Raw genomic sequence first — 14,457 nt, 5'->3', positions numbered from 1 at the left:
GTATGGGGGCCTACCCTGATGCACCTGGCACTGTACCTGGGAACAGGCTCAGGAGGGCTCTCTCCTCTCTGTCTGCCCAGTGCTCCAACCAAGGAGCTGGGTTGGGGCTCAGGCGCTTACCTCACTCTGCCAGGTGTTCCATCTGGGCAGCAGGCTTGAAGGCTTGCTCTGCTCTGTTCACTCACCTGGTGCTCCAACGAAGGAGGATTTTAGGTGTCGGGAATAAGAACTCAAGGGGAAAGAGGATAAGTGGGCTGGATGTTGTGGAGTAGGGGAGTGGATGCAGAGGGAGTATAGGAGCAAAAGAGCACAAGTCCCCTCCATAAACTGCACACAGGAGTTCTGAATGGTTTCTTTGCTGTTCAAAATAGCTTCAAAACCCACTGGCAAAATCTGTGTCTTATCCCCCTCTAAAGGCTGGTCTACATGCAGCATGACAGCTACTACTGCTGTAAGTTACATAGAGATCTGCGGCAGAGGTGGATCTAAAGCCTCTAACCCTGCTGATCACCCACAGAGGTCGGTGGAAAAAACAGCACGTGATGATGGAATTAAAAACTGTATTGTAATCCATACTCGGGGGCTGAATGACGGTTGAATATGCAGGCCTAATAATGACATTTCCTAACTTTAGTGTGCTTAACTTTGCAATTTTAGCAATCTTTCACTGTAGCTTTTTCCATATATCTCACACAAACAATTAAGAAGCCTAATTATAAAGTATCATTATAATATTATTTCAGGTGCATCTTTTTTGATTTATAATTGTACAAATTTAATGGACACATTTGCATTGAGTATTTTATTATTGCACTATTTCTTAGAATAATAAATTCAGCATTTGTATCAATCTCTTTTTTTCATTTAAATAATTTGTTTGGATTATGCGTCCCCACGTCATTTCACTGCTGCTCTTGGGGATAACTGCATTAGCTGTTCTCATTTACTCATCCGTTGGCTTTTACTTTGTCTCATTTCTCTTATGTAGCACTCAGCTTTGTAATGCTAGCATGCTGCTATCTCTGTTTGGGGACAGAGTATTTACAGCAGCTGTTGGCATATCAACCACCTTTGTATCAGGATTAAACTCAACAGTTAGGAGATGCTTTTTCACATAGCATGAAAATTGATTAATTTCTTGATGGAGAAGACACTGAACTGTGATTTAGGGAAACTACATCCTGCTGGCGTAACATGTACCAAGTGTATTTGATAAAACAATCCAGAAAGTTAACTGGCAAGTTTTGGCAGGTTTCTAAATAGATCTGAATTTACCAAGTGACTAACAATCTACAGTAACATCTTTCTTATACTGTAATCACATGGTTCTCATATATTTAATCATCTGGGGAAAGTGTTATGCTTCATAACTAGGATTACGAGCACCAGGCCTGCTGACATGCAAGGATGCTTTTAAGAAAAGGAATGGAATGAGACAGAAAAGGCAGTGACTTCTGAAATCAGAATCAGAGGAAAACTACCTTAGAATGATATACCAGGAGAGTTTTTATTTGTGCACCCTTTGCTCTGAGGCAGTAAAGAGGAACGTAGCTCCAGCTCTGACGTAAAAGAGCAAACAGAAAAAGGTAGGGTGTGAATATACAACCCTGCTGCAAGTGCTTTAAAAAACCCTTCCCCCTCAGCAAACCAACCAAGTACCACATACACACACACACGTACGTAGTTCTCTTAGCCAAATGGTATGAGGGGAGAAAAACAGACAGATGTATGCTTTTGTTCCCATTAATAAATCAATATACCATGGTGATGAAATAACAAACCAATGGGCATATATATACAGGATGTTCTCACTCTGTTTTAACTAGCCTGTTGCACAACATGCTTACCGGAATCCCTAGAGCTTTTAGAATGTTCATTTTACACATTGGACAGGTGCGATGGTCTAGCAGCCACGGGTCTACACAAGATTTATGAAAAAGATGCCTGCAATAAAAAGCAAGATATTTTAATTCAAATCCATCCCAATGTAGCTTAGAGCTTTTTAGTCGTTCCCAGCAATTGGCTTCTTGAATGCAATAAAATCAGGAGTTTTGAAAGTGTAGTCTTCCAGTATATGATAAGTCTTATAAAATTGCATAGAAAAGGAGTATAAAATCAACGTACTATATCTTATTTAGATAAAACAGAGTTTTTTCTGCCTGTTCATTGGCAAGCTGCAAAGTGAAACACATAAAATTGGACACCAAGTACTGAGAAAGACAAACGTACAATGGGCCGCAGCAAAACCCACATTCTTAAATGCTAAAGACTGTCAGCCGTAATACAGGTAAATGAAACTGCATTTCTTGTATAGATCAGATCGTGTACATATTTATTATTGGTCCCATAACACAAAGCTGACCCAGAACTGTAAAATGAAGGCATTTTGCATCTGTTTTTACTTAATAGGATGATGACAGTGTGTAGTCAGAAACAAATTTCCTCATTCTTTTATTTTCTGAGAGAGAGTTTGGCCTTTCGGGGGAGTCCCCTCTTCACCTGAGGCCACCCAGGAGACAGAGTCTCAGGCTAGACCTTATTCTCTCGGGAGCTGATTGATACTATTCTTTCAACCAATATGAAGTGATCATTGGCAAGACGGTGAAGGCATTCTGCCTACATCTTATCCAGTTATGGGATATACAGTTTCTTAGATACAAGTATCAGTTGTCTAAGCTGCTTAAACAGACTGGAGGTTATGCACCTCACTGAAAACCTGACTCGTTCTTGTGAGGATGACCTGCTATGTTACATTTGTCAGAATGAGTACCTCAGCAGACGTGCAATACAGAGAAAAATCCTGCAGTTCTGTGGAGTGTAGAATGTGAAATGCTGGGAGGAAAAAAAAGAAGACAAGTTCTCAGGGGTCTCAGACTGGAGACAGGAAAGTTCCTTGCTGTCTTTGTGCCTCAGCTGGAGAGTCCCTACAGAAAGCAGCTCATAATTCCTTTTAATTAATTACTGTGCTATGTGGGGAATTACGGGCAGATTTTTTTTAGTTATTTGTGTGTACTTCAACTGAGGAGAATCTATTCTCAGGAGAGGGGAATATGCCCAGGCGCATAGATTGCAGTGAGGAAGCCTGACTGCAGCTGGATGGAGTATTCTTGGCACACAGTGAATTGGTTTCCATTGAGACACGGGAGCAGATTTCCTCTCTTATATCCCATGGATTTTTCATTATTCATCTGTGGATTTTTATTAGTGTAATTGTTGGTTTGTTTCCTGTCAATAAGCAGTCAATTTTGCAACATCCTGGACATTTAATTTATTTAGCCAAGTGCAAGATGTATTGACTTTCTCTCACATCTTTGTGCAGAGCCTAAAAATACACTCACCCACCTAACAGTGTGATTTTTATATATAAGACTTTTGCAAAAATCCGAAGCGGGCACTTTTATTCTGAAATGAGAGTGTCCATATTCAGACTTACATCAAAATAACAAGCTGTGAATTAAATATATTTTGGTTATTTCAATGCAAATTTATGTGTGGAACAGTCCTAATGATATTTTCTCAAGCATGTGCAAGATGTGCAACATTTTATATGTCAAATTTCAGCTGAACTTTTATTATAAAAAGGTCTTGCAAACTGGAGTGATGTCTTTTACTGTATGTGGGTCTATATTTCTCTGTGCAATCTCTAGTCCTTCTCCATTTTCAGTTCCTCTATATAAATGCATACAAAGCCACAAGCTAAGAGCAGTAAGTCATGTCTACAAACTACTACTACAGCTAGATCCTGAGCTATTAGATTAATAATATAAATTTGCTCTCCATAGCAGGGTTAACTCTGTGAAAAATGAAGAAACATCTTACATAACCAAACAGTTATGTTTAAATATTTAAGAACATTGCACACAAAGTAATAATTGTACTTTGCTATTCTATCCCAATATTTAAATAACATTCTACACAAAGATATATTCACTCTTCTAGTTAGCTGGAAAAAACAGAGGTACATTTTAGCTCCATGGTTTCAGCACTGGCCTGCTAAACCCAGGGTTGTAAGCTTAATCCTTGAGGGGGCCATTTAGGGATCTGGGGCAAATCTGTCAGAAATGGTACTTGGTCTTGTTGTGAGGGTAGGGGACCGGACTTGATGACCTCTCAAGGTCCCTTCCACTTCTAGGAGATATATACCTATCTCCATATATTTTTTAAAAATGTCAATTTTTAACATCTGTTCCATTGAACTGTCTTTATAAGTGGCATCATCCCATTCATTAGCTGGATTTAATACTAAACAGTATTAAAATACCAGAGGGAGTGAGCAGAACAGGAAATCATCAAGTGATCCTTCTCCTGTCATCCATATCCAGCCCCTGACAAACGGAGGCTAGGGACACCATTCTGACCCATTCTGGCTATTAAGTATTGATGGACCTAACCTCCATTAATTTATCTAGTTATTTTTTGAACCCTGTTAAGTTCCTAGTCTTTACAACATCCTATGGCAAGGAGTTCCTCACGTTGATTGTGCACTGTGTGAAAAAACCCTCCTGTTTGTTTTAAACCTGCTATCTATTAATTTCATTTGGTGACCTCTAGTTCTTATGTTATGGGAACAAGTACATAACTTTTCCTTATTCACTTTCTCCATACCTGTCATGATTTTATAGACCTCTATCATATCCCCACTTAGTCTTGTATTTTCTAAATCTAATTTCTAAATGAAATCTCATCAGACCCTATTACTCACTCCACTTGGCTCCCTTTCCTACTACTTCTACAGGAAATGGATCACTTGGGAATAAGAGTTAAAAGGAAATTACAGTATTCCATTTTAAACCAACACTGATTTTGCACAGCTGTGGCACACAAAATCTGTTCTTGGAATTTGAAACTAGTCTAATTATATCACTTGGCTGTAATACCAAAGTTTGTCAGACTTCATCCGATACTGTATGTCAACATGATTAATGTACATGAAGCACCATGATACTTAAAAGTTAAAAAAACTACTTTACTAAGGTTACTAAAGTTCACAACTCCACTTCTAGAACAACATTTACCATGCTGGGGAAAAAAAATCAAATTTTTATCTCTGCACTATATTAAACTTCTTCCTTCCCCTTCTCCCAAGAGGTGTGCATTCAGCACATTATTGTCAGTCAAACATTTTAAAAAAGCAAAAGATATACAGATTACATATAACCTCCAAGTAACTAATTTGTGAAAATGACTCAGAAAAGTTTTACATTTAAAATGTGTAAATAAAATACCATGAATGTGTTGATTTATGCAGAATACTGAACACTTTGAGTCAATGTTTTACTTTTCAGCTATTTGAACGAATTACTTCAAATATTCTTATAATGTTGATTTGTTGTTTTTATTTTAATAGAATGCCCAAGCTCAGTAGATAAATATGTTTAGCTGCCAGGGTTCCCTGTAAGCTCTGCGCTTAGGTGGCCACTCAGGAGAGATTCAAATACTGCCCAGCTGATTGTGGAGCACTCACAGCTAAGTGTTGGTTTCTACTGGTGGTGCACATTGGCAAATGCCTCAGGGCATATAACATTTATTCTACACATGGATGGAAAAAATGTGCCCATGGATGGAAAAGATTAGAAGAAACATTGCTGCCACCATTTAATGTTGATTTGGGTCAAAATAATCAGTGTAAGGTTTCAAAAACCTCAAAATATTCTCTACATTCTTGAAAAATGGACAAGAAATCTGTTTCTGATCAAATAAAATACGTGTAAAATCACATCAAGTCATTCAGGCATAGATGAGAAAGGACCCCTTTGTATTCATGTTCAAGCTTTTGCAAGCCTTAATCAGGCTGTAGATCACATTGCAACATTTCATAATGTTTGTTAGTCAGCTACAGTCTTGAATTTTCATGCTTTACAGACATTTACCTCAAATTTGGCTGTTGATAAAAATTAACTGGTTTGAAAGAAAAATATTCTAAAAGGAATGTTATCGAAGTTAAGTTATTTAAATCCATAACCATGACAGATTAAATCTCCTTGCATGTTAAAATATTATATTAGTGTGCGATGATATTAATTTTAGATTTAGTATGTATGAGTTAGATTGATGAATCTTTTTATAAGATAGAAAACCACAGAAGAATGAATATCAAAATTAGATAACATGAGGACTACAATTACTTGTTTGTGGGTATGCACCTATTTTGTAGAGGCATGTGATGAATCTATTTTTTGCCAATTTGGATTTGAAGGTCTGTTTTATTCACCGTTATTTACATATCATAACACATGATATTTTGTAAGAATTTACCAGGAATCTCAGCTCAGAAGAGTTTACAACCTAAGTTAAGAGAAGAACAGAAGAAGTAGATGACAAAGAGTGGGGCAGGAGGATAACAACAGGACCATGCAATCACTTGGGGGAAAAGATGTAGCTGTCTTTAGGATTAAAAGAAATGTGGGGGAGTTCAGAAGCATGGGGGCAGTGTCAAGGTAGGCACACATATGGTTTTACAAGGAGAATATGAAGACGGAAATCAGAAGAGAAGTTTGAGTTGAGAGAAGATGGAAGGTGGTGGCAAAGGAGAACAAGCAGAAAAAGAAGTAGATTGTAGATGGCCTCAGTAGAAGAACATGCTGCTTGATTTTGATGCAAGATGTAATAAAAAGCTAGTGGGGGGATTTTGAGAGTGTCTGAACAGAGTTACAATGCCGAGCAAGGTGCTTTTTTTTTTTTGAAAAGGTCTGAATAGAAGGAGGAAGAGGGCACACATGCAGACAGCAGTTCAAGGCAAAGAAAAGGTATTGAGAGTTGTAGTAATGAAACTCAGAGTGGAGGAGTACTGACGCTTTTCAAGGAAGATGAACAAAGAGGATGGATGGACCTGTAGTGCAGTAAATTGCAATGGCCTCTGGACTTTTTCCCCTCCAGAGTCATTCATCAGCCCTGGAGTCAGTACAGAAAAACTGAATGCTGGGAGGAAGCCAAACATCAGAAAGAGTGGGCACAGAGGAGTGATGGAGATGATGGTTTCCTCCTCGAAGACTAACATAAGGAGAGGAAGGAGCAACTGGAGAGCAAATCAGAATTGCTAATAGACTGGAGGTTATGAAAGGATTGCAAGATAGGGAGGAGTATCTGAGAATGGTACAGAGAAGGTTGAGAGAATGATCCTGCCAATGTGTCTGGAAGGTGACACAGAACAGGAGGATGAATGGCGAGATTAGTAAGAGGAAGACAAAGCTAGCAATATTAGCAGTGGACTCCAAGGTCTCCTAGGAAGAGAAAACAAGACAGCTGAGGGGTTATAAAGTAAGGGTTTTGAAGGTGGAGATGACTGAGGAAGGTGAAAGTGAGAGGAGACTGGTGAAAACCACCCTGGGAACTCTGGAAGATGGTCACATTCAAACTTGTGTGTCAATACCCCCCACAAAAACGGTTTTAATTACATTTGCTATTGTCAGCTTTAAACTAAGAAGTGTTTCCATCAAGAGAAAAATCAACACACAAGGTGTCATCCAAAAGCACACTATTGTATAGCTCAACCTGGTCATTTACATTCTGAGCTTTGCAGAATAAAATATAAAAACATAGGCGACGTGGAAGCAGAAAAAAGTATGTATGAAATTGATCTCCCCTCCGAACTAGCTAGTAGATGAATACATGAACACAGCATATCCCTTCACTGACAGCAGAATCAGCTCCCTTTCCCGTTCATTCTACTGAAGCTTTCTAATATTCCATAGACTTACCAACTGGGCTCTTACAAAAAAAGTATTACTGCTTCCTTCTCCTCTCCTCTCCCTGACAATCTGTCTTCCGGCTCATACCCTCTGAACACTAGCCTCCCCTACCACAACCATTCTTGTTACTAGAAAAGATCAGCCACCAAACTGTCCTTTCCTGGTCAGGCTGATATTAACGGTTAACCAAAAAGCCTGACCGAATAGGATCCCCCTATACCATGCCAAGAATAAACATAGCTAGACCTAGGCTCTGATCACCCACTGCAATTATTATTTTAACTTCAAATTCAGAGTAATATTTCAAATCTTTATGGGATAGCTTTTGAATACAGAAAAAAAGTCACCAAATTTGAACTTTTCACATAATCTCATTTAAGGAATTGGACAATTTCAGCTTTGCAGTTTTCCACTAAAGAACAGACACTTGAAAAACCACATTAAGGCTATAAATGCCTCCATAGCGTGTGTTAACTTACCGGCATGGCAAGATCCTGACAACATCATTGGGCTTGTAACCTTCAATACAAACTGCACAGTTATCAAAATCAGGCTCAGTTTCCTACAGTAAAGAGAACATTAAATTAGATTTTTTACAAAATTGTAGATTAATCACCTCAGTCTGCTACTTCGGTTGTTTTTTGATGTTAAAATGGTTACTGGCATGTTTAAGTATTACAATGTATCTTTAAAAAAAAATGGGTGAGGCCTTCATTATGGATCCATTTCTGCAATTCCTATGATCAGGCAGCAAGATTGCGTGCATGTTGGGTGCATATGTCTACACTTGGAACTGAGGTTGTGAATCCCAGCTCTTAGAGACATACCCTAAACTAGCACTCATTAAGCAAGTGTGCTTAAAATAGAATGCAGCTGCAGTAATACAAGTGGTGGGAAAGATTAGCTGCCTCAAATATGTGTCTAGGGTCTCTGACGGGCATGTACTCGAGTTGGCTAGCATATCGCACTGCTGCAGTTACATTCTGATTTTAGCACTCTAGCTTGATGACTGCTAGTACAAGTTTGCCTGTTTGAACTGGGAATTACACTCCCACTGCTGTCAGTTAGAGTTCTGCCTAAATGAGGACTGCAGATATTTGGCCCCAAAATTTGGTTTGCTAACTAACAGTAGCTACTTTACTATTCTGACTAAATGAACTGTACTGTATCTATTTACATTTCCCTTCTCTCCCTGCTCCATTTCATCCTTAAGTTGCTTACCAGCATCTTGCACCTGGATGCGGGATATTTACTAGTATAAATGTCACTGCCACTCCCTTCTTACTTCCTTCTTGACATTGTGAGAACCACCTCTCTGCACAGCTCTAGTTTGAAAGGAAAAATTACCTTGTCACCTTTCCTGATTGTTCTGACCTGCAGCTTGCTGATTGCTTTCTTTGCAGCATCTCCAAGACGGCGCTGAAAATGGAAAATTGCCCTTTAGCAGAGTATATCTTTATGCAGAAGCAATCACCTTATTTTTCTATAGCTGATTCATAATCTAAAGCCATTTGACACGAAGCGGTAAGGTTCTATGAAACGTAAACTGACAGGGCCAGCCAGGTTGCTGTGGACATAGCATGCCCCTTTAAAAAATTGTATAGATTAAAGGCTCCTCAGTTATCTAAGTTTTATTAGTAAAGTAGCTATATTGTTAATCCAGTGAAGAATGGACATTGCCTATGACAACACAAAGTTAATGCATTATGGGTATTCCATGAAAGCAGAAAGAGACAGATAATATATTAAGTAAATATTCATTATTTTGGGAGCCTTTTAACAGCAGTCCCATTGACTTCAATGAGATTGCTGGCAGACATAGCATTCTGCCCATATGCTCTCAATGGGTATGTCTAAACCGCAGGGCTAAAGTCAAATTAAGCTACACAACTTCAGCTATATCAATTGTGTAGCTGAAGTTGAAATAGCTTAATTCAGCTTTTTGTGCAGTCTACATAGCAGGAAATCAAAAGAAGAACACTCTTCCTTCAACTTCTGTAACCCTCATTTTACAAGGAGTAAAGGGAGTCTGAGTAAGAAGTCCTCCAGCTTGATATTATTTTGAAATATAGGCTTCTAGTGTAGATGTGCACTATGTTATTTTGGAATAACATTAGTTATTCTGAAATAAACACTGCTGTGTAGACATACCCAATTGTAGAGTCAGTATCTAAGCTCTGCAGTTATATGTGATGAACAGTAGAGGACTCCTACCTGAGCCATCTACTTTGATCTGTATTCTTTTTTCCTTATCACATTTCCCTCCACTACATACTGAATTTATTTGCAGGTGAAATTTCATAGCATTTGTCATCTTCTAATATCTAGTACCCATTTCTGATCTCACTTACACTGGTTTTACAACAGTGTATTAATTTCAATGAGATTTATTGATATCATTCCTGATTTACACCAGTAAATAAAATCAGCCTCTATACACACACCCATACCAGCTACTTCCAGAAGAAGCGCAGTGTAGGGATGTGGATTTAACAATGGTGGTGACCATGAGGATATTGTTCTTTTAAGCTCTGAAACATTCTATGTATCGGAGTTCAAAATGACATGCCAATTGGAAGCAAACTTGAGCTGGAGTGGGCTAGAAAATGAACCCAAAAATTATGTGAGGCTAGATGTAGCTTGTAAATAAGGACACAGGCACCAGCCAAGCTTGATTAATGTGTTACCTTTTCCCCCTTGTTATTTTGATCTATGGCACATATTTCTTACAGCTTGCACTGAACAATATAATATGACAAGAATTGAAAATGTTACTTGCAAACTATTTGTTTCTTTAGTTGGCTGCCTTTGATTTACATTAATGTAAAATAAAAAAAGACAAGATATATTATGTAGTGCTTCTAGATTTTGTTTTTTTTATTATTTCTGTTAATGAAATGTCTTGTCTTGTCTTTTTTGCATATTCTTCAAGAGAACAGGACAAGATTAAAGACTGGTTTAAAACTTTGATCTATTTGTTTTCATGTTTGCTTTCATGTTTGCCTTTTCTGATCTAACTTAAATGCTGACAATGTTTGTGCTGTCAATGAAAATTTGATTATGTTTTTTAAAGGAATGCTGTTGCACTGGCATATGCGGGGGGGGGGGGAAATCACACTTTCGGAGAATCCTTTCTTTAAGTAAAATGCATGCTATCAATAACCAAACACTGCTCTCAAAGATAAGAAGTGCTAACATTAAACATTTAAACTACTGTCAAGTGGGGCTTTATGGTTATAAATCTCACTAATTAACACTGGGACATTCATCTTGGGCTAGTAAGAGTTACTACTCCTTTGGTGTGGAGGTCCTGCTAATATGGGAAGTCTATGGTGGTTAAATAGAAGGCAAAGAGCCTTGTGCCAGGCCTGGAGAGAATGCTAGCCATCTGCGAGAATAAGGGGTAAAAGAACACCTCACAAATTTCCTCCCATATCCTGTTTTCTCCATGTTTGTCTTTAAGGCTCTCTTTTAGCTTTTTAGGGCAGGGAGTGCCATTGTGCCTTGCATAGCTCTGAGCCATATTATCAGTGCTGAACAAATTAGCTTGAGATTTCAAAGATAAGTCTGGGACATCCTCGTCATTTCTGGATGGTTCAACTCTCCCTGACAAGCAAAGAGAAACGCCATCTGACATGGTGATGAATGTCACAAAGCTCACCGTCTCGGGAGACTACCACAGTTACAAAGAGAAGGATAACTTTCATGAGATGGGCCAAAGCTTTATATTCAAGTTCTCTGCTTTCTGGCTCTCACTCATGCACAGCATGCTGTACTGGATCCTTATACTGAATGTGGGGAACAAGAAACAAATTCTCCTCATTCATGAACAGAGCAGTCCATACTGCAGGCAGAAATCTGAACCCTCTCCATAGTTTTCTTGCCTTTCAATATCTCATCATGATTCATGTAGAATAGTGATAGAGATGCAGCTGTATTAGTCTGGTCTAGCTGAAACAAAAAAGACAGAACTATGTAGCACTTTAAAGACTAACAAGATGGTGTATTAGGTGATGTGCTTTCATGGGCCAGACCCACTTCCTCAGATCAATATGTGGAAGAAAATCGACACAGCCATATATATCAAAGTGATACAATCAAAAAAATGAACTCATGTGAAATCGACAAATCAAATGACATTACCTCACAGAAACTTCCCCTATTATCACCCCATGTCATTACCTCACAGACACTAACCTTCCCCCCTGACCCCTATTCTGTTCTAAAATTTGATTTGTCAATTTCACATGTGTTCATTTTTTTGATTGTATCACTTTGGTATATATGGTTATGCCGATTTTCTTCCACATATTGATCTGAGGAAGTAGGTCTGGCCCACGAAAGCTCATCACCTAATACACCATCTTGTTAGTCTTTAAAGTGCTACATAGTTCTGTCTTTTGTTTCATCATGATTCAGTCATTCTCCAAACTCTAATGGAGCCCACAAAGTTTCACAACTAACTTACAGCAAATTCCTCACTAACCAGAAAGCAGAGAGAAGAGGAAAAAGTAACTGATAGAATTATACAGCAGGAGTTAACTTTCTGGCACTGAAGGCCCTCTTCTATCCTAGGGTTCCTACACCACACAGAGCAAACACTAGATATGTGGGTGGAAAATGCAGTTTGACAGGCTGACTGGATTTTTTTAACCTACTTCACTGCTATGAAGGAGGCAAAGAAGGCTATAGCAGAAGTATTAACTCTGTAGAATATTTCCAGAAAACAGTTTTGTTATCCCAAACTGCTTCTACCCAGCCCCACAACCAAATGTTGATGCTAACAACTCACTGCATTTCACAGAGATCTCTGCATAAGGTATTTCCATTCTGGACAACAAACTGAGCAAAAGAACCAAAAGCTACAATGCCTTCCTTCTAAGAATTCAGTTCATTTGCTCAAGCAACAGCATGGAAGTACAAACCACAATCAGACGACAGCCACCAGTTAATTCCTGCCCTTGCTGGCTGATAAACAGCAGAGGTTGGGCACTTCATCAGAAAAACTGTCAACACCTGCCTTTTACCCTAAACCATGCTACAGTCTAACCATTACCAAGGACAACAGTTACACCTATTCTTTTCTTCATGGCTAAGGATGACTTTATATTTTGGGAGCTTGAAATTTAAACAAGAGGCCCAAATTTTCAAACAGATTTATGAAAATGTGTTGGCGCCTATCGCTGGCACACATAGTTGCATGCACAAAAGCCCACACTGGCAGATATTTACATACACACATGAATAACTGCCCAACTAACTGCTGATCTGCATACATAGTTACCCATAGGTACGCACACAAAATGGTAATGTGCAGATATTTGGTGGTCACATGTAAGAAACCATACATTTTAAGCAGGAAAACCATTCACAACAGAAAAAAACAACGAATGGTCTGGTAGCACTTTATAGACTAACAAAACACGTAGATGGTATCATGAGCTTTCGTGGTCACAACTGGGTGGCCATGATGGAAGAGACCTTTAGTTTTTGAATTGTTGATCGTGATGTGTACTTGTTGCTCTCTGGATGCATCACAGTCAGTTCCTTCTAGAATCCGAGTCAAATCCCACTGGGGCAGAGCTACCAACTATGACTCATGTAGGAAGAACATGACGTCACAAAACAAAAGAAGTAGGGGTCACCAAATGAAAGTAATAGGTAGCAGGTTTAAAACAAACAAAGGGAATTTTTTCTTCATGCAACACAAAGTCAACTGTGGAACTCCTTGACAGACGATGTTGTGAAGACCAGGACTTTAACAAAAAAGAGCTAGATAAATCCATGGAGATTAGGTCCATCAATGGCTATTAGCCAGGATGACTAGGAATGGTGTCCCTAACCTCTGTTTATCAGAGGCTGGAAATGGATGACAGGAGAGGGATTCATTTGATGATTCCCTGTTCTGTTCATTCCCTCTGGGGCATCTGGCATTGGCCTCTGTTGGAAGACAGGATACTGGGCTAGAGGGACTTTTGGTCTGACCCAGTACGGCCACTCTGATGTTCTTATGAAAGAAGCTAGGCCTGGGAAAGAATGTGACAATGAAGGAAAGGGGAGAATCTTGTGCGGTAGATATGAGGTGGAGCATGTCTGTCAAGGATGGATGACCCAGTGCAGTGGGAAGAAAACTTATGCTATGGATCTGTTGGGTAGCTAAAGGCATAGGGGGAGGGACAGTGGGTTGGAGCAATCCAGAGAAACAACTCAGCAATGTTCTGGTCCTGTACCACAATCTTCAAACTCAGAGGTTAACATCACATCCTTCAGCTTACTGCTCAGTTACTTCACCCCAGTCCTTCTAATAAGTGCCTAAATTGCCAACTATAAAGGCTCCTTCTACAGAGAGGCGGTCTAAGACACATGGATAATCTAGCTAGTTAGTTAGCAGCTAACCTCAGAAACAGAGAGTGTGAAAGTCTCAGCTAGGATAGTTGACCCAGGTAAGGATCTTCTGTGAGACAGAAAATTTGGCAGATAGTAACCCTTCTTTTCCAAGCCCCTGTAGGGATGCGAATGAGTAGTCAACTAGATGATTAACGGATAAGCATAGGCTTATCTGGTAATCTAGTCGACTACTCACACCCACCCCCAGAGGCAGCAAGGGGGGGGGGGCGGGAAGAGAAGCAGGATCTGGTGCTGGAGGGAGCCAGCTTAAAAGTTTGATTCACCCCAGCATCGGCACCACGGGTGCCACCTGTCCCCCCCCACCCCACACACACACACTGCTGTCTCCAGTGCAGGGGGAAGTGGCAGGGGAGGCTGGGAC

The 14,457-nt window shown here is 39.4% G+C and overlaps 1 protein-coding gene across 1 annotated transcript in view; it reads right to left on the bottom strand.

Moving 5' to 3' along the window:
• Positions 1–14,457, bottom strand: part of RNF150 (ring finger protein 150) — a 186,768-nt gene that overhangs the window by 40,260 nt on the left and 132,051 nt on the right. Inside the window, exons 3-5 of the mRNA XM_006121644.4 lie at positions 9,036–9,107; positions 8,168–8,250; positions 1,848–1,944 (exon numbers count right to left, since the gene is read on the bottom strand). Coding sequence (XP_006121706.2) covers positions 1,848–1,944; positions 8,168–8,250; positions 9,036–9,107 — 252 coding nt within the window. The remainder of the gene's footprint in view (positions 1–1,847; positions 1,945–8,167; positions 8,251–9,035; positions 9,108–14,457) is intronic.

Source organism: Pelodiscus sinensis, chromosome 5 (genome assembly GCF_049634645.1).
Source record: "Pelodiscus sinensis isolate JC-2024 chromosome 5, ASM4963464v1, whole genome shotgun sequence".
In the NCBI taxonomy this organism is placed as follows: domain Eukaryota; kingdom Metazoa; phylum Chordata; order Testudines; family Trionychidae; genus Pelodiscus; species Pelodiscus sinensis.
Note: the sequence above shows the minus strand (reverse complement) of the source record. Positions and strands in the feature narration are given on the sequence as shown.